The sequence below is a fragment of the Colletotrichum lupini genome, chromosome 10 (genome assembly GCF_023278565.1).
Source record: "Colletotrichum lupini chromosome 10, complete sequence".
Lineage (NCBI taxonomy): Eukaryota > Fungi > Ascomycota > Sordariomycetes > Glomerellales > Glomerellaceae > Colletotrichum > Colletotrichum lupini.
Genome location: NC_064673.1, coordinates 521,558 through 539,879, shown reverse-complemented (window position 1 = coordinate 539,879; position 18,322 = coordinate 521,558). Strand labels below are relative to the sequence as shown.

At 55.5% G+C, this 18,322-nt stretch overlaps 9 protein-coding genes across 9 annotated transcripts; 3 read left to right on the top strand and 6 right to left on the bottom strand.

Annotated features, from left to right (window-relative positions):
* Positions 1 to 27: 27 nt before the first annotated feature.
* On the bottom strand, positions 28 to 1,494 carry CLUP02_17370 (uncharacterized protein; the record flags this gene model as incomplete). Its single annotated transcript, XM_049296282.1, has 1 exon — positions 28 to 1,494. The coding sequence occupies one exon, from the start codon at positions 1,492 to 1,494 to the stop codon at positions 28 to 30; it is 1,467 nt and encodes a 488-aa protein (XP_049137506.1).
* Positions 1,495 to 2,791: 1,297 nt separating this feature from the next.
* On the bottom strand, positions 2,792 to 6,027 carry CLUP02_17369 (exportin 1-like protein; the record flags this gene model as incomplete). The annotated part of the gene is made up of 6 exons (XM_049296281.1): positions 2,792 to 3,831; positions 3,882 to 5,165; positions 5,222 to 5,312; positions 5,413 to 5,694; positions 5,751 to 5,840; positions 5,899 to 6,027. The coding sequence occupies 6 exons, from the start codon at positions 6,025 to 6,027 to the stop codon at positions 2,792 to 2,794; spliced, it is 2,916 nt and encodes a 971-aa protein (XP_049137505.1).
* A 912-nt stretch (positions 6,028 to 6,939) lies between these two features.
* CLUP02_17368 (LSM domain-containing protein) lies at positions 6,940 to 7,393 on the top strand (the record flags this gene model as incomplete). Its single annotated transcript, XM_049296280.1, has 4 exons — positions 6,940 to 7,013; positions 7,064 to 7,130; positions 7,189 to 7,282; positions 7,338 to 7,393. The coding sequence occupies 4 exons, from the start codon at positions 6,940 to 6,942 to the stop codon at positions 7,391 to 7,393; spliced, it is 291 nt and encodes a 96-aa protein (XP_049137504.1).
* A 123-nt stretch (positions 7,394 to 7,516) lies between these two features.
* CLUP02_17367 (5-formyltetrahydrofolate cyclo-ligase) lies at positions 7,517 to 8,312 on the bottom strand (the record flags this gene model as incomplete). Its single annotated transcript, XM_049296279.1, has 2 exons — positions 7,517 to 8,166; positions 8,222 to 8,312. 2 exons carry the CDS (start codon positions 8,310 to 8,312, stop codon positions 7,517 to 7,519), a joined length of 741 nt encoding a protein of 246 aa, XP_049137503.1.
* A 1,258-nt stretch (positions 8,313 to 9,570) lies between these two features.
* CLUP02_17366 (uncharacterized protein) lies at positions 9,571 to 10,455 on the top strand (the record flags this gene model as incomplete). Its single annotated transcript, XM_049296278.1, has 5 exons — positions 9,571 to 9,731; positions 9,797 to 9,815; positions 9,878 to 9,920; positions 10,040 to 10,145; positions 10,203 to 10,455. 5 exons carry the CDS (start codon positions 9,571 to 9,573, stop codon positions 10,453 to 10,455), a joined length of 582 nt encoding a protein of 193 aa, XP_049137502.1.
* A 183-nt stretch (positions 10,456 to 10,638) lies between these two features.
* Positions 10,639 to 12,841, top strand: CLUP02_17365 (AMP-binding enzyme; the record flags this gene model as incomplete). Its single annotated transcript, XM_049296277.1, has 2 exons — positions 10,639 to 11,538; positions 11,594 to 12,841. 2 exons carry the CDS (start codon positions 10,639 to 10,641, stop codon positions 12,839 to 12,841), a joined length of 2,148 nt encoding a protein of 715 aa, XP_049137501.1.
* Positions 12,842 to 13,103: 262 nt separating this feature from the next.
* Positions 13,104 to 13,356, bottom strand: CLUP02_17364 (uncharacterized protein; the record flags this gene model as incomplete). The annotated part of the gene is made up of 2 exons (XM_049296276.1): positions 13,104 to 13,285; positions 13,341 to 13,356. 2 exons carry the CDS (start codon positions 13,354 to 13,356, stop codon positions 13,104 to 13,106), a joined length of 198 nt encoding a protein of 65 aa, XP_049137500.1.
* A 208-nt stretch (positions 13,357 to 13,564) lies between these two features.
* Positions 13,565 to 14,484, bottom strand: CLUP02_17363 (calcium-binding protein NCS-1; the record flags this gene model as incomplete). The annotated part of the gene is made up of 4 exons (XM_049296275.1): positions 13,565 to 13,744; positions 13,842 to 14,137; positions 14,227 to 14,312; positions 14,474 to 14,484. 4 exons carry the CDS (start codon positions 14,482 to 14,484, stop codon positions 13,565 to 13,567), a joined length of 573 nt encoding a protein of 190 aa, XP_049137499.1.
* A 2,384-nt stretch (positions 14,485 to 16,868) lies between these two features.
* On the bottom strand, positions 16,869 to 17,531 carry CLUP02_17362 (hemerythrin HHE cation binding domain-containingprotein; the record flags this gene model as incomplete). The annotated part of the gene is made up of 2 exons (XM_049296274.1): positions 16,869 to 17,408; positions 17,463 to 17,531. 2 exons carry the CDS (start codon positions 17,529 to 17,531, stop codon positions 16,869 to 16,871), a joined length of 609 nt encoding a protein of 202 aa, XP_049137498.1.
* Between the last annotated feature and the right edge of the window lie 791 nt (positions 17,532 to 18,322).

Below are 18,322 nucleotides of genomic sequence, written 5' to 3'. Positions count from 1 at the left end.
CTTGTGATGATATTCTGCAGGATGCTGTCAAACCTCCTTGTCTGCCAACATGTCTTCGCCCTTGTGGCGGATCTTGCTCAGCTTCTTAGTAATGTTCTCAGTCCGGACGCGGACTGCCTCCTCCCTTTTGGCAATCTCCGTCTCGAAGCGATCAACCATGTCTCGCTTCTCCTTGCGCGCCTCTTTCAACTTCTTCGCAACACTGCCAAATTGGTCCAGGAACCAATCGCCGGACCGCTCCCAGTCGCCAACACTCATCTGGCTAAAGAAGGTTTTCTGGTCGGATTCGCGCTGGTCCTTGAAATGTTCGAGCTTGACTGAAAGACTGTCACCGTTCAGAGGCGTAGCCGTTGGAAGGGATGTCTTGGCAGGATCTTCGTCGAAGGGTTGCTCGCGTAGTTGGGAGTATGTCATCCTCTGGAGCTCTTCGTCTCCGTAATCACACTTCTCACGACGTCGCTTCCGTGATTTGTCTCGCTGGCCGCGGGCCGCAATCGGAAGTGGGCCTTCAAGGGGAGGCACTTCCGTTGGCATACTCTTCTTACGACTAGCGCGGGGAGTACCGTGATCGTCCTCTGTAGCAGGATAGTCACTAGCCAGGCTGCCGTCGACTTCTTCTTCCTCTGGAAAGAGTTCGGCTCGCCGGGACTCCGGAGGCCTGTCTCTTCTAACAACACGCCTCAGGTTTTGCTGATGATGTGGGACTTTACGAGTTGGAGCGTCCGAGAAGACTTCCTCGTCATCCTCAAAGGCGGGGGGCCCGTACGGTCGCTTCACAGTAGTGGGGTGAATGGCAATCCTTGTCTGGCGCTGCGGAGAGCGGTGGTTGTTGTAGAGAGGTTCGCTCGAGTATTCCTCATGCTCATGCTGCTGCTCTCGTGAGTGTGCCATGCCGCCGTGTGTAATGGGCAGAGCATATTGGTTCTTTGGCATAACTCTCATTGAGCCGTCCTTGCCAATGATGAAGCTCGGCATCCCGTTGTTTCCCATTGCCTGATGGGTATCCTCAAACTCGGGCATCGCAGGCACTTCGGCAGCGGGTTGCAGCGAGTGCGGCAGCGCACCGAGGCGATCGTCGATGCCGGCGTCGTATCGCTCGGTGCGTTGGGTGGTAGGCGAGCCGAACTGACTATCTATGTGAGACTCGGGCCAAAAGCCAGGCCCATCGCTGCTCTGCGAGTTGGATCGTTTTCGTTGCGGTGGAGGCGGGGAGCTATCCGGCAGAGGCTGGCGAGGATGCATGGGCGGTGCGGATTGAGGTTGGGCAAGGCCTGGCTCAGGCTGGCGGATGTGGGACACCAAGGGTATGCCAGACGTGAGAGGCTTGGGGGCAGGCAGCCTCGCAGACTCAGTGATGGTCTGTCGAGTAGGGAAGCCAGTTGCCCCGGATCGTAGTTGATCTGCCTGGTTGTTGCTTCCGTTCGGAAGGCCCGAGTCCATGGACGCATTCCTGGCGTACTGGGCCATTCGGTTTGTGCCACTGCTCGGAGGCATGTTTGCGGCGGGGAGTGAAGCCTTTGATTCGTCCGAGTGCTTTGATTTCGTATCAAAGCTTCGCAAGAGAGCGATTGCACGCAGGGAGTTGGTGGGAGAGGCAATAACAAGTCGCAGTGTGCCGTCGTAATTCGGGATAGGTTGTCGGGTAAAGAAGGCAGTTGCCTCGAGCTAGGTGAAGGCTGATCACCTCGTATCGCGACCTGGCATTGGACCAGTGCTCATTCGACTGCTGAGAAGCAAACGGAAAGTGTGACGGGGAAACAAGGGTGGTTCGGGGAGGGAGAAGTCGGGAAGCAATCATGACGAGACATCTCTTGCTCTTACTTTTTTTTGGCCGTTGTCGCGTCGAGCAGGTCCAAGTCGCGGTGCTTGCGTTGGGTCATTAAGCTGTGTCCAATGGCGTTTAGTGCATGCGAAGCCCGGGCCACCTGCAGGGGTTCTGTTGCCTACCAGGGCGTGTCTTTAAGAGCGTCGACCTACATGACGATTCCCCCTCTATATGATTTCATTTACTGGAGTGTAGTCCAAGCAGTCTCGAGAAGAATATCTCAATGGGGCTTACTTGGTGGTTTCAATGATTAAGTCACCAAGTAGGTTCAGACACAAATTTGCCTCTCGAATCCCCTATCAGCCGGCCATAAGATGATCTTAAGACTGAGCCCATCTTGAAGCTAACTCGTACTTCAACATTCTTTGTTGCTCAGTCAAGCCAAAGAGCCGAAAGGAAACAAAAGCCAGCATCGCCATGTATTGCAGGGTTACCATGAGCAGTAAAGAAATGCATTTGAAACTTTTGAATTTCTAACCAGGCAATGCGCCCCTATCAGTCGGTCTGTGAAAGGCCATCGCTCTTTGCCGCCCCAAACATGTTTAGCCATGTATGCTCACAGATCTCGGTCTATCATCTTTGTCTCTTCTCTGCAGAGAACGAGGTGCGTCCCCAACAACTGCACCGCAATCGTGACCCAAATCCTTCCGCTCCCTCACTCATTGCCTCTAACTAGGCTTCGAAATGCCCCTTTGCCTGTCTTCCTCTACCTGCCTCGGCCGCAGGACACGAGTGGGTAATCCTGGAGCCTAGGTGTCATTCATCCTAATGCTATCCGCATCCAGCCAGACCTAGCGGAAGCTCTCCGTCTCCCACCTCGCCATTTCCCATCCTCCAAGATCATAATCTCTAGGCCCCCTTCGATGGGCAACACATTACCCCTATCCAGTCCCCTAAAGCTGCTTTCAACAGCACTCGAGGCGGTCGTGACCTTTATAAAACCCTCCTCCATCAGAAAATCCATCCTTAGCCAGTGAAGTGGAAGCGAGCTGCCTCCAGCTGACCGAGACCCTCACGTGGAGCCACGTAGCGCCGACGATATGTGTTGGTGAAGTCTTGCAACAGCGCCCTCACCTGTCTGATGGCGGTGGGGTCGTTGCCGCTGAGACGCTCTCTGATCTTGGCCATGAGTCGGTTGGCCTCGGCGGGTGTGATGGTGCCCGGAGGCAGGAGCTGGATAGTGCTCTCAACCCAAGTCGTCGTCTGGGCGGGGAAGAGCTCGAACATGGCCAGCAAGACACCACTACCGTCAGCGAAGCAATCCCGAGGGAATGTAATCATCATTCCAGCCATGACCTGCTTGACCAGCTTCTCGCCGTGCGTGGCAAGAAGTTTGCTCACCACCTCACGGATCTGAGCAGCCACGTCCGGGGGCAGGACATCAGACGTCGCAGGGTTATCACCCCCGTACGTGAGAAGGTCACGGAGGAAGTGAAGCGTCGCCGAGAGCGGATCGCGCTGCTCCAAAGTCAGAGCGTAAATGGCAGCCTCAAAGATGGGCCCCAGGAGCTCTGACGGAACGATCCTGCCAGGGTAGTAGAGAAGAGCGTCAATCAGGAGTCTGAAGAAGTCCTCAATGACGTCGGGCAGCTCGCTCGGCTGCAGCTCGCTCATGACGCGCAGGAATGTCGTGGTCTGCGCCTCGAAGAAGGCATAGATGCTCTGCGTAATCTCTTGGTTGACGTGTTCCCGGTCTTCAGAGAACTCGCGCAGGATGGCAGCCGTGACCCAGAGGAACGCGCCTTGTCTCGACGCAGCAAAGCCGCCGGCCAGCTTGTTGGCCATCTCCGGCAGCAGGGGTGTCATGGCAGTGCGGTAGGAGATGATCATGTTTCGCCAGCAGCGGCAGATCCTCTCGCAAATCGGAACGAAGCCCATGAAGTTGTCCAGGATCGTTGCCAACACGGGGAAGACCTCCTGCCAGTACTTGACCGCCGGGTTCTCCTCACCAGGTCCGACATACGGCACCACGATCTGAATGAAGATGGTGATTAGCTGGAGGTGGTCTAAAGGCTAGTTAGTCATATATCCCCGAAGATGCATTTATAAAACTTACCTGCGAGCGCCAGCTTGCCCTTGTCATCGGTCGCAAGGTTGGCCTTGTTCATCAGCCGCTGCACCAACGGGTCGCAGTAAAGCTTGAGCAGCTTGTAGATCTCGGTGGGCGGCTGCACAGCAACAACGCTGGCAACGCCCTCCGTGATCTCCTCCTGACTCTGATCGGGCAGCTTGTCGAGAATCTGGTCGTAGAACTCTTGCATTTGGATCACCTGGCCGCTCAGGAGCTGCTTGCAATCGGTGCAGAAGTACTTGATGGCCATGGCCGCAGCTCTGACAACTTCCTTCGAATCCGTCTGGAAAGACGTCACAATGTAGTTGAACTGCGGTTCCAGGTACTCGGGGTGGGCCGAAGTCCACTCGGTGTAGCGACCCAGTACCATGATAGTGGCAAAGCGCAGCTTCTCGTGGCTGGGAATCTGGACGAGAAGAGGCATGAGTTGAGGCAGGACAATGCTCTCTTCCTTGTCAACCATCTGTCCCATGGCACGCATGGCGAAAAGGGGTGCTTCAAGCTCTTGCCAGTGAGGAACTGAAGTTGCCGTTGCCTGACCGGCGTAGCTGTGCATCCAGACCTTGATGGCCTCGAGCACCTTTGTGAGGCAGTCCGTCACTCCCATGACCTCGCAAGAGTCCTTGAGAGTGTCGCCCATCTGGTGTCTGAATTCGCGGAACTTCTCCTCGGCCTCGCGGTCACCGTCGAAAAGATCCGTCTCGCTCGCAGACTCGGACTGCGGGTATCGCAGGTGCGTGAGCAAGATGTCGACCAACTTCGAGTAAATGTCCACGAGCTCCAGTCTGGCCTGAATGTAGCGCTCCAGAACAATGTACTGCTTCAGCTCGTACCAGAACTGGAATGTGTGCTCGATAACATCGCGGTCCTTGTCTCTGGCGGCGCACTCGAGAACAGCGTCCACGAGGGGCCTGAAATGGCCGGGCTCACGGGCAATTGCCACGACCCAGGCCTCGGCTGCCAAGGCGAAGATCTTGGTCAGAGACTTGTAGATCTCGGTGTCCTCCTCTTCGACAACCACGGCGATTCTTTGACGCAAAGCAATAACGCGGGGGAGCAGAATCTGGATTGTTTCCAGATTATCATCCACATCCCGCGTTTCTCTAAAGACTGTGCACAAGCATTCCGCCGCCTCCTGGGAAGCCGAATCGTTGCCCACACCGTTAAAGATAACGTCGAGGAGGGGGGAGTTGACGACGGTGCTGACGGGGACCTCGCGCAGCCATGATGTGATGCACTCCATCAGCTGCGGGTTTTGGGCGGCGGATGCTACAGGAAAGGGTCAGTCTCGACCGCAAATGGGCTCGAAGGGAGACGGGTATTACCAGAAGACTGTGAGTAGTTGATGAGCAGCTGCACGACCTGATCCGTATTGTCACCCAGCAATTCCTTGGTCCGCTCGGAAAGCTCTTCTTCCTATCATTGCCAATTAGACTCTGATCCTTGTTGAAATCGGCCCGGTAAAACCACGTCGCGGGAAGTGAGAGGCCGTTCGATGTTTCCGTGATCCACATACAGTTAAGGTGATTTTGCGGCCTTCGGTCACCTCCTCGGGCAGTACGCGCAGGAAGTCGAGGATGGCTGCGTGGCTCTCGACGCTGTCACCGAGCGACGAGACCACCGTGGGAAGGACGTCCTTCCATGCCGTCATCTGCACCGCTAGTGTTGCCAGACAGACGCAAAGCTGGACTCGTATCGGCTTGGGGCCGGCGGCGAAGCCTTTGAGGAGGAGAAGGATTTGATCCCGCAACGCAGGGAGTTCGGCTTCTGGGACTTGCGTCGAAAGGTCGTAGGTGATCTGGAAAACGCCATGGTGAGCTCGCTGTCGCATCAAGTACTGCCGCACCTATCTACCTTTCCGCGCAACGTAATGGCCGCAAAGAGCTGGGCCTCGGGCTCTGCGCTGTCCTTGAGAATACCAAAGATGGTGCTCCACGCAGAGTTCTGCAGACATTCGTTAGCAAGGGTGTTGGTCATTCGCTCCGTGTCCGGGTGTCCTGACAGATTTCTGGAACCGTTCCAAGTAGGCGTGCGCCTTCTTCTTGTTCTCTTGCTCGCCACCACGCATCGTAACCATAGCCGATAGGACATCCTGGGGCGCAAAGGCCTCCGAAGCACCATTCGTGGCCATGATTTTGGGCCGGTATATATCGCGGGGGATGGATGGCGCGGGCAACCAAGAGCGATTTCGGTGTGAGGTGGCAGTTTAGGAAGGTGGCGGTTGTGGTGCTATTTGACGTCGCGCTAGGGAACCGCAAGGGCGTGTGGTATAAGGAAAGTCGAAAGTCTCGCGCAGCAGAGGGAGGAGGTGAGCTCTTTGCGGGCTGTAAGGAGCGTCGAGCTGCTGGGGTGGCAGATTGAATGGCTATCAAAGCAGTGCGCCGACAATGGTCCAAAAGTGGCAGATGGAGGGGGTGGTGGAGGGAGGTTCGCGAAAGGTAAATAAAACGTCAGTCAGGCTGGCGGGACAGCGGGCGGATCAGAGCACAAGGAACCTAAGGTAACCTAACTAAACCCGGCTAAGAAGGTTTTACCACATAGCACTCTCGTAGGGCATCTCGAAGACAGACGGCAGGGTACCTTAACCTGGGGACTATGGCTGCCAGAAAGGTACTTCAGGCTTCCGCCCGAAATGGCGTGGAGGGGTAAGTATCTTTGACAACGACGGCTGTTTTCCAAGGTTCCAGTCCATAGGCAAGCAGAGTGTTGCAGGGGGAGGCCTGTCACTGAGAGCGGCCTGCACATGATTGGGCCCATAATTATATGCCATAAACCAGCTCCTATTGATCTGTTTGATTTTGTGGGGTCTGCCAGCAGGTGGAACATCGTTTCGCCCGCTCCGTCCAATTTCTCCCAGCGACTGGCCGAGCCTTGCGCATCGGACCTAGCACCAAGCCAGCCTCTCTGCGATCTCGTTCAGCCTGCGACCAATTGCCCCACGACATTTCATCGACACGAGCCAAACGCGACCGACGAGCACCAAACGTCTGCCATCCGAGCCCGATCACCTAACCGCTTCAATTCCCGACTCACACACGCGAAAATGACTGGACGTGGAGGCGGTGGCGGTCGCAGAGTCCTGCTTCCTCCCATCAACTTCATCTTCAAGCTCCTCCAGTCAGTTCTGGTTCCGTATCCTTGAACTTTCTTGTACTGACCTCTTGCAGGCAACACACCACGGTGCAAATCTGGCTGTACGAGCAGCTGTCAATCCGGATTGAGGGCAAGATTAGGGTGCGCGCGTGATCTCTCCCACCTATACGGCTCAACGCGACGGCTAACAAAGGAATAGGGTTTCGACGAGTTCATGAACCTCGTCATTGACGACGCAGTCGAGGTGAAGCAGGTGACCAAGACGAACCCCGAAGAGAAGAGGAGGCCGCTGGGTATGCCGCTCCAACGCCAGAGATGTCAAGCGCGGGTTTGCTAACCTGCACGCAGGACAAATATTGTTGAAGGGCGACAACGTGTCGCTGATCCAAAGTTTATCGAGCTAGAGAACGACTCGAGTTGAGAGGATGACGCCGCAAAGGCGAAGCACGCTCTGGGGCGATTGCACAAAAAGTTGATACCACGGATCTGTCACCCCGAAAGGCTAGGCGGCAAGAAGAGAAGAAAAGCTATTTGTTGTGGGAACTATCTGCCGGCCTCTTGACCTTTCCGTTGCCCAAAACGAGACCATGGAGTGGTTGGTCATGCTGAGCCACGGGAATAGGTCCGTCGGAGGGTCGAGAGATGAACTGCTCCGCGAGAGCCAGGCCGTAGAGCAATACAGGACGCTTGGGAGACGACAGCTCCCCGTCATACTTTGCCGTGTACCTGCGGATGAAAAGATCATAAAAGCCCTTTCCGTGTCCAAGGCGCCGTAGTGAGCCCGAGTTATCGTCGACGTCGAATGCGACCCCGGGGAGTAGCATCAGGTCCAAGAAGGAGGAATCAGGGGACTCGGCACCAGGCTCGCCTAGGACGCGATCTCTCTGGTGTACCGTCTCGGGGTCAATGCTGGGGATGCCCCATTTGTCAGGTTGAAGTGATTCGTAGTCGTGGATGTCGCGGAGACGGACCATGTCCATGACCCTGGGCGGCGTCTCCCCAGGCGGGAAAGGCGACTTGTGTAAGTACGGAACGTAGACGTGCTTTCCTGCTGACAGAGCGTGGCGCACGATTTGGTCTGTCTGGATTTCGCCAAAGGACATAGAGAGGAAGACGCTGACCCTCTGTGCTTCCACGTATGGTTTAAAGGTCTTGAGCGTCTCAAATACTGCTCGGCCTAGGAGGACAAGGTAAGACGGCGTCGGGACGCAGCATTGGAAGCAATGTCTTACTCTGAGTGTTGATGGATTCGTGGGCAATGAGAGCGAGCCTGTCCTTCATGACAGAACGCAGCTGGTTCTTTGCAGCTACTAGAGAAGCCATGTTCGCTTTTGAGACGACTGTGAGTCTTGATAGCTAGCAACTGACGTGTGGTCGGTGAATCGAAGTCCAAGGCTCGGTGTAAGTGACGCCCTGTAGTACTTTGGAGCAGGGGAGCTCTAAGTGAGGTAAGGTACCTTTGATAGGTAGCTGAAGGGCTTTAGTTCCGATCACCGGTGGACCTTAATCTGCATATACCTTTTAAAGAGATGATTTGGTAAGCTTATGTATCAAAGGGTGCCTCTGAGCCACTTGAGCATGCGCCTCACTGTGGCTCAGCTGGATTGGCCTCCATGTAAGAATGACGTCTAGACACTGTGAGCTTTTCGGGCCCATCATCAGCAAGCCGATGGGATACCGAGGTGTTGGTCGATACTGTCTGTAAAGAGCAACACTGCTACGCATATACTGCAAACCTTGGCCGTGTTGGTGCTCCCCAATAGGAGTACCAATGCCAACCGAGCCCTAATCACAAAGCAACACGCAGTCAGTGGGCTAGGAACCGACCGGTTGGGTGGCCACTACTTAGTAAGTCATGATGGGGGAGGCATAAGTAATCCAGCTAGGGTCGATTTGCTTTCGATAGCGAACCCGACAGCACAGAGACTCCTGCAACGGTGGCTGTGTTGGTTATCGGACGGTTGAGGGAGCTGAAGGGGGCTTACTTGGCCGCGACTTATATTCAAAGTTCTCACCTCCACCGGGTGCTCGATTTCCTGGGGAATATTGTTGACGGCTATGCACGGCCTTGTGGTCTTGCATTGGATGGCAACGAAGGGGTGCGAAACACAACCGGCTGACCTTGGGGGCGCTGACGGACGGTCCAGTGGTCCAGTGGGATGAAATCGAGGCAAGGCGCCAACCAATTTGCCAAGAGCGGCGAGAACTCACCACCCTGCTCCGTGACTCTTGTGACGGCTTCATCGGGTTTGGTGTCGTGCTTGGTATTTGGCGAGAATGCCTAGTTGGTGCGGCCTGTATTCGTACAGGTGTATCCCGTGGTGTTGCGTGAGCAAAGGGGGGGCTTGGGTGACCTGGAGAAGTTCAATATAGGCGTCTGGTGTCCCCCCCCCCCGTTTGACTTTCCCCGGAAATGCAACTGGGCATCTTGGGGCCGTCTTGGGATGGGATGGCCATGTAAGTCTGGGCTGGGCGCCTCGGCCAAGATAGGGGTGAAGGAACACGCCCTGTTGCATGGCGGTTCTCACTCGAGCTGGTACGGCTACATGGACTTTTGGCTCATGCCTGATCATGAGCCACGATGGTACGGAGGGTCGGAGGGAATGTTGAAGACGGGAAGATTGAAACATTCAACGGAACCAGAGACAGACACGAGGCGAGTATGGTCTACGGCTACCTAGGCATGGTGAAGGCAACCCCAACTGGAGAGGCGGGGAAAAGAACAGACGATGGGCAAGTTGAGTGAGAGTCTACCTTGGGATAGCTGGATAGGTACTTATCCTGCGGCCGTTCGCCAATGCTGCTAGATGGGGCGAGTGGGTGACGGTCCTCTAAGGTGCAGCTGTCGTTGCGCCTCGAATCTTAAACGTCTGTAAGGTCGGCCGAAGGACACGGGCAGTGGAGAGCATGACGCTGAACCCAACCCCAAAGGTACTTTCATTACTTCCATTGCCTGCCTGTACTAAGGCAGAGACCTAGGGGAGGCAAGGTACCGCGCCGTTCCAATTGACCCCAACGACGCATCTCCCGCCAAGGTACCTCAACTTTAGGGACGTCCAACGTGCAGTCGGTACCAACGGGAACCTGGAAGGCGTCCCTTCTTACTGGACGAGGGCGGCCGCGGATGCTGGAGCTTGAGCCATCTGCAGGACCTCAGTGAGTAAGTACGTACCTCGAGCATCATGGAGCATTGGAGATCCACTCGCCCTGCAGAGGCAACCTTAGGAACCTTGTAGTGGCAGCCAAGATTTCCCCCAAGCTCCTCGTCCTCCACCAGTCTGAGCCTGTCTCTGCAGTCCGCCTCTGCCTCTCTGCCACTCTCGCCGCTGCGTGCCGTGGTACATACGTCCTTCACCCGTCAGGTCCTTCCTTGCCCTCTCCTCAAATTCAAATACCTTGGGTTGCCCTGCCCCTACATTTTCGACTTGCTTTCCTCGGTTATCTTCCCAACACTCCTCCAACCTGACCGTGTTTCCCACCCTCTACCAAACAAACTCATCTGGACGGGCAGAATCCTTCCACTGTCGCAAAGGTAAAAACCGCCTCCGCGACCCGTCGCTTCCGCGCTTCGATACCCGCCTTTTCTAGAGCTTCTCCGATCCTCACACAGACGAAGTAGCCGAACCGTTACTCGCCAACTTTGCCCACCATGGCTCAGGTCCCGCCTCCCAAGTCGAAGCTCGACATCCTGCCCAGGATGCAGGCAAAGGGGCCCTTCTCCGTTCCCTCTCCCGGCGCCGAAGCCAAGGACGGCGAGACTCTGCCCCGCCGACTTCCCCAGGCGGTCCCCGACCTCATCACCGTCCCCGGCAGCGGCAAGATCACAACTACCTTCGAGCTCGTCAAGCAGAGCGCCGAGAAGTACGGCAACGCCAGGTGCTTGGGCTCGCGCAAGCTGGTCAACACCCACCGAGAGACCAAGAAGGTGAAGAAGATGGTTGACGGCGAGGAGCGCGAGGTCGACAAGCAATGGACCTACTTTGAGCTGAGCCCCTACGAATACATCACCTTCCACGAGTACGAGCGCCTTACCCTCCAGCTCGGCTCCGGTCTGCGCAAGATTGGCTTGACCAAGGCCGATCGTCTGCACCTCTACGCCGCCACGAGCCAACACTGGCTGGCAATGTCTCATGGCGCTGCCTCTCAGTCCATGCCCGTGGTCACCGCCTACGACACCCTCGGCGAAGAGGGACTCAAGTACTCCATGGTGGCTACCTCCGCCAAGGCCATCTTCCTCGACCCCCACCTGCTGCCTACGCTGGGCAACGTTCTCCAGGAGGCAAAGGACATTCGCTACGTTATCTGGAACAACCAGCACCAGATCCAGCAGACACACCTCGAGCAGCTCAAGTCTGCCCACCCCGAGATCCAGGTCATGAGCTTCGAGGAGTTGCGAAAGCTCGGCGAGGAGAACATGGTCGACCCGGTCCCTCCCGCCACCGAGGACCTGTGCTGTATCATGTACACATCTGGCTCAACCGGAACCCCCAAGGGTGTTCCCCTCAAGCACAAGGCCGTTGTGGCCGCTGGTATGTCTTTCCCCGGAACTGTGAGCAGACCCCCACTAACGAAGCAAAGTTGCTGGTGTGAGTGCCGTTGTTCAGCCCTTCATTGGCCCCGGCGACGGTCTCCTGACCTACCTCCCGCTCGCCCACATCCTCGAGTTCGTCTTTGAGAACGCCTGCATCTACTGGGGCACAACCATGGGCTACGGCAACCCCAAGACCCTGTCCGACAACTCTGTCCGCAACTGCGCCGGTGACATTCGGGAGTTCAAGCCCTCCGTCATGGTTGGTGTCCCCGCGGTGTGGGAGACTGTCAAGAAGGGCATTATCGCCAAGGTCAACGCCGGCAGCGCCCTCGTCAAGACTTTGTTCTGGAACGCCCTGTCTGCCAAGCAGCACATGATGAGCCTTGGTGTTCCCGGCACCGGCGTGCTCGATTCCGTGGTCTTCAAGAAGCTCAAGGAGGCCACCGGTGGTCGTCTCAAGCTTTGCATGAACGGAGGTGGTCCCATTGCGAAGGAAACCCAGCAGTTCATTTCAATGGCCATCGCCCCAATGATTATCGGCTACGGTCTCACAGAGACCACGGCCATGGGCTGCCTGACGAACCCGTTGGAGTTCAGCGTCAACAACATGGGCGCGATGCCCGCGTCCATTGAGATCAAGCTGGTCGACTTTGCCGAGGCCGGCTACTACGCCACCAACAAGCCCAACCCTCAGGGTGAGGTTTGGATCCGTGGACCCTCCGTTCTGGAGGAGTACTACCAGAACCCCAAGGAGACCAAGGAGGCCATCACCGAGGATGGTTGGTTCAAGACTGGCGACATTGGCGAGTTTGACAGCCAAGGTCACCTGAAGCTGATTGACCGCAAGAAGAACCTGGTCAAGACTCTCAACGGCGAGTACATTGCGCTCGAGAAGCTCGAGTCCATCTACCGCGCTGCTGCTGTGGTTGCCAACATTTGCATCTACGCCGACGCCAACAAGGCCAAGCCCATTGCCATCATCGTGCCTGCTGAGCCGGCTCTGATCAAGCTCGCGGAGAGCATCGGCGTCCAGGGCAGCAATCTGGAGGGGCTGGTGCACGACAAGAAGCTGCAGAGCGCCGTCCTCAAGGAGCTGCAGAATGCCGGCCGCTCAGGTGGCCTTTCTGGCATTGAAATCATTGAGGGCGTTGTCATGTCCGACGAGGAGTGGACACCACAAAATGTGAGCATCCTTGATTCATATTCCCAAGCAACTGCTAACCATTCCCAGGACCTCGTCACGGCCGCACAGAAACTTCAGCGCAAAAAGATCCTCGAAAAGTACAAGTCCGAGGTGAACAAGGCCTACGGTTCGTCTTAAGGGCGGGTCGTTTCCTTCACGTTTGATCATGTGGTTTGATCTTGTAATTCTCCCCTAATTTTGCGGCAACGGATTGGGTTGGCTACGGGACGCTTGATATCCAGGAGTATAGTGTTGTGTGTGTGTGTGTGCGCGCGCGTCCGGCCTTGTAACAACGATTAACCTACCTTTATCCGTCAGTATCTTGGCGGGTCTTATGGGTCGGGTCAAGGATGTGTTTTTTTTTTTTTTAATCTAGCTCAGTTTCATTCCAAGTGTTCGTCTACAGGTATAACGCGGTGCTCGATTTCATCATCCCATGTGTGATTCGTTTGCATGGTGGATTGACGTGGCGGAGACTGGGTGGTGCCGATGCGTTGTCATCCACCTGAACCCGGCCGGGCCGAGTCGGGGTCCCGGTCTCTGGGTCCGAGGATGCCGTGCCGGCGGGAGTTTCGGGGGTTGCTTAATTGTCATCATGACCCGACCGCAGGCTGTTCCCTCTCATCCGACGACTCACTCAACCTGGCCGACATTGACCGTCCACAATACGATGGAAACGCGAGTGAAAAAAATTAGGTCGCAGTAAATCATTGGAATACCATTCCTGCTAGCCCTGGATAATAAAAGTCGCACTTTGATCACTGCGCGCAGCTCGCCTTGCCCAAAAACACATATAATCATGAAAACAGACCCGAGGGCGTGTGGCGGTGGTATGAGAGCCTCCACCTGCTCCGCGCCACACTACACCAGGCCGTCGTAGAGAGACAGTGCCGACACAATCGTCTCGTCACGTTTGCTTCCCTCCTTGAACTCTTCCATGTCCAGGCTGCCGTTCTCGTCCTTGTCCATCATGCGGAAGATTTTCCGTACGCGCTTCTCGGGGGTGTCTTCGTCTTCAGGGAGCTTAACCATGGAGCCGACCTGCGCGTCATCTTTGTCAGCATTTTGTTGGTAGGGCGGGGTGCCGTGAATCGTGAACGCAATAAAAGTACCATACGCCCACTGAGAAGAGACTCACCATCTTGTAGATTGCCTCGACGATCTTGAGCATCTCATCGTAGCTGATCTTTCCGTCCCCATCAATGTCGTACAGCTGGAAAGCCCAGTCGAGTTTGTCCTCCATCTTGCCTCGGCTGGTAACACTGAGGGCGCAGATAAACTCCTTGAAGTCGATACTACCCGACTTGTCGCTGTCGAAGACGTTGAAGACATAATCTGCAAATGAACTTGGATCACCGAAGGGGAAGAATTGCCTATATATCTTCTGAAACTCTTCTTTGGTGAGCATGCCCGAGGGACAATCCTTGAGGAAGCCTGCCACGGATTGTCAGTTTGATTTCGGTACTGGGAAGATAGGCCTCGCGCGGAAACAGATGATCAAGCATAGATCGATGCTGACATACCCTTGTACCATTGCTGCAACTCCTTCTTGTCGAAATGGGTGGACTTCTGCAGTTCAGCTAGCTGCTCCTGGGAGAGCTTGGACTGACTAGAGGAGCAATATTGTTAGCTTGCGAGTCTGACAATCAAAGCGCGGTTGTTCCATGTTTCTGGAGAGGCGGATCGCCTCAACATGACATGCCCTCGGTCCATTTCTGCCACACAATGGGACCGCAAGGAAAGGCACGTTTGGGGGGCGGGCAGACTTACGATTTGCCCATGGCTAACTACGAGCCTCGACGACTACTTCAGATACCGAGATCCCGGGGGGCAGGTTTGGCTCAGGGTCGGCGGAAGAGCGGGATTGCGTGGTGGTGGGTGGCCTGCGTTTGTCGCGATATGAGTCGTGGGACGGCGTCGGCGGCAAGAACACAGTGTCGTCGCTCGGAACGAGTGGGCCGATGCCGGCGCAGGCGAAAAGGCACTACTGGTCGCCGAGGAAAAGGAAAAGCGTTGAGTCGAACTGATCGTGGATTTTAGGCGACGGCGGAAGGGAGCGGCGCGTGGTCGAAGACTTCAAAGGAGGAACAAGGCTGGCGACAGAGGCAGAGTTGCGCTCCAAGGGCGGAGGAGGGGAAAGAAATAAAGGGCCCAGGATGCTGTCGCCTGTCGGTGGTGGTGGCCAGGCACTTTGGTGCAAGGTGCTTGCTTCTGACGCTGGCGGGGACAGGACCCGATGATTGCTCGGAAAGTTGGCGGCGGGGGGGATGGGCGGCTCCCTGTACGAAAGTAAAGGCGACGGTACCGAGCGTCCACAGAGTACGAGGTGGCCAAGACGTGAATAAACGGGGACAGAGTATTTACTATTGACCTAGTTGTCGGGCTGGATCGGCAGGGTTATGGATACCTTTACGTGCGGCTTGTGGTTTGCCAGTTGTAGGGAGACGAGGTTGCGAATCTTTGTCACTTGAAATCATAAGATGATAAACAATGAAGAGGAAGATGCTCGGTACGTCAGGTTGTAGACTTGGATGAAGAATACGCGGGAGGTGTACGGATACAGAGGAAGGAAAAAGTCGTGGGTGGAACCTGTCGTAGCCAGGTGCGAATCTGGCCCGGAAGATAAGGTAAGCAAATGTTTGAAGCTATGAGCAGGCGCCACGCACACAGGTCCAGGCACACGTAGCAGGCACGGCACGGCAGGTAACAGCGGCGGAGGCGAAGGACTCGGAAGCAGACGCAGCAATGATCAACGCGACCGTCTGCAAAGCATCCAGGCATTGTGCCATGTGTGAGCACACCGCAGACAATTAATTGGCAGTACTTAGGTCCAAAGGCAAGGAATGACAGTGACGGACATTGCATCCGCCCAGTGGCAGAGCGGTTACAACTGACAGGAGCTCTACGTAGGTGCGCTATCCAGTAATGTCGCAGCGAATCCAATACTTTTCGTAGAGAAATGACCGGGATGCCTGTAGCGTAAGGTAGTGCTTCATTAACACCCGCCACCTGCCACATCTGTAAGGTGACGAAGGACTGGGATAATTGACTTTGCGTCGTTGAGTCCCTCAACTATGCCATTCGTCCTCGAATTCAGACCTCTCTGAATGAGATGAGCCCGTATCTTTGTGAGCAACATTTCAAATGAAGGTTGTTCTATGAATCCGAGACTTGGCTTGATTTGCCGAGGTCAATCTCAGTGTCCAAGTGCCTTGGAGCACGGTTCATTCAGGGTGTCAGAAACATGAAGAAACACCCGACACCAACGAGGAATACGCCGCGAAGCGTTGAATAGTATGTTGCGTGGCCAGGTACCATGTATCCCCTACAAACAGCCCTCGGACGATGAGTGGTCGTCGACGTCGACCTTGAGAAGCAGGGGCTTGGCGCTTCGCCCACTAAGACGTCGGCTCATGAACTCAGCCCCCAAGCCAGAACCCCATTCGGCGGGATGCCACGATTGCCACAGGGCTCACCGTCTCCCTCGCCTCGGGTCATTCGTACATGGTGTGGATGTCGACTGGGATATGTGCCCGCATGACGTTACCAAGTGTCAATCCTTGGGATTAGAAGGCACCTTCCTACGTGCCTACCTGACGACCTGGACCGGCGTCTACACAGTAAGTACTAGTACACATCTCACACTCATCGCTCTCTCCAAGTCTCTGAGGGCTCTCTCATAGCCTTTGCCCACATCACGATCTGAGTGTCAACCACACCTTCAAGACGGCCTCCAACTAACCTCGCTTTGAGACCCTCAGCCACACTTTGTCGACTAGACTGCCACGCATCTCCAGACTTGAGCAAACTCTGAAGATTCAGCCTCACTCTGGAAACACCATGCGGGCCCTCCTCGTCCGATCATCGAGGCTCGGCCACTCAACCACCGAAAAACTCCACCGACTGCCGGGACCCAATACTTCGTCCACTTCGGAGCCCATCACGCAAAAGGAAGCTCCCTTGGCGCGCCCCGGTCGTCGCACGAAGAAAACCGCCACCAATTCTTGTGGGCAGGAATGTAGAGCCAACGCATCATCAGGAACGCGATCCACGGTACCGGAGGCCATCACGCATGAACACCTTCCTCGAACGTCGTGTCTCGGTTTGTCAAAAGAAGTGGAATCGTTGTCGTCTTTTCCAGAATACGTCAGGCATTTCAAAGTTTCTAGAGATGATGAAGTAGCGTACTCACCTTGAGCTTGGGATCACCCATTCTGCCGAGCAGCTTCTTCATGAGCTTCTCATACCACTCATCCCAATTGCGGTCGTACTCATTCAGCTTGAGCAGCGAGTCAATCTCATCGCTGAGATGCTCCCGCAGGACGGGCATGAACGAGTCGATGATGCCTTTGAGCTTCCCTCCGCTGTACGCCTCTTCGCCCTTTTGGACCTTGTCCAAGTAGCCCATGTACGCGTGCAGGCCGTTGTGGAAAGCTTCGTGCTGCGCGACGTTGGCCCGCATCAGCCCCGGCACGCCGGCCAGCTGTTCAATCTCGGGGAACACCTCCGTCTCTTCCGTCTCGTGGTGCTCCTCCACCATCTTGCTCCATTCTATCGCGTATGACACAAAGTCCTGGACGTCGTTGGGGGACTTCTCCACGTTGATGCACTGCAAGTAGACAGTGTTGATGATCCGGAGGATGAGATTGTGAATGATGGTCATTTCCTCAGCCATGCGGTTCACACCTGCCGTCTTGGCCCCTTTCTGTGTGCAGATGGTTAGTCTTCGTCGAGTCTCAATGGCTGCAAAGGGACTTACCTTGGTTCCCGCACGGGTGCTACTAATGAGCTTAAACGGCCTATCGGCCCAAGGCTTCTTGCTAGACATGGTTTGATATCGAATGTGAGCTTGCGAGACAGATGAGCGCCACCCAGATGACAATCGACGTTGAAAACCTCATTTTATATCAATACTGAGCGCCCTCATCTCCGCACAACACCGCTCTTGCTATCCAGATCCACGGCGGAAGCGCTTACACGTAGCGCCAGCCAAGTAATCCTCTGGCGTAGAACTCTCTCGCAAAAAAGGTGAGATGAAGGATTCAGAGTGCTGACGAGAGCACCCAACGCGGCAACACGTCGTCTTGTCAATCCAAAGAAGAGGCTTTGACCCCAGTGCTTACACCTCAGCTCGCTCTTCTGCCCTATCAGCGCACCTTCATTATCACGTCGTCCCGTCTGGTTGGCTCATCTTAATCCTGATGCCTTGATGGAGGTAAGTCCAAGGAACGAGGACCCCCAGACGACCCCCATCACTGCTTTCATCCTGATTGGCATCGAGCAAAAGGACAACGCGTTCAATAGTGTGTATGTAAGTATATATGCGTCACGCTCCAAAAAGCGAAGACGTGGTGGTCCGTAAAGGGTCTGCCCATATAAACGCCGCGGCCGAAAACAAAGTAGGCTTGCTTCCCGCCCAAATCCTTAAGTGCCACAAAGCGAGAGGAATTGGTGATTAAAGCGCAAGGAAATGATTCAAATGCCCATGTCTCATGAAGCTTGTTTATCCTCCCAAACCAGTTCCCTTCGATGCCGTGCCGTCCATCATCGCCGTATGATAAGAAACAGAATGAACCCCCCGCCATGCGTAAAACACCCCAAGCACGACACCCAACCCAA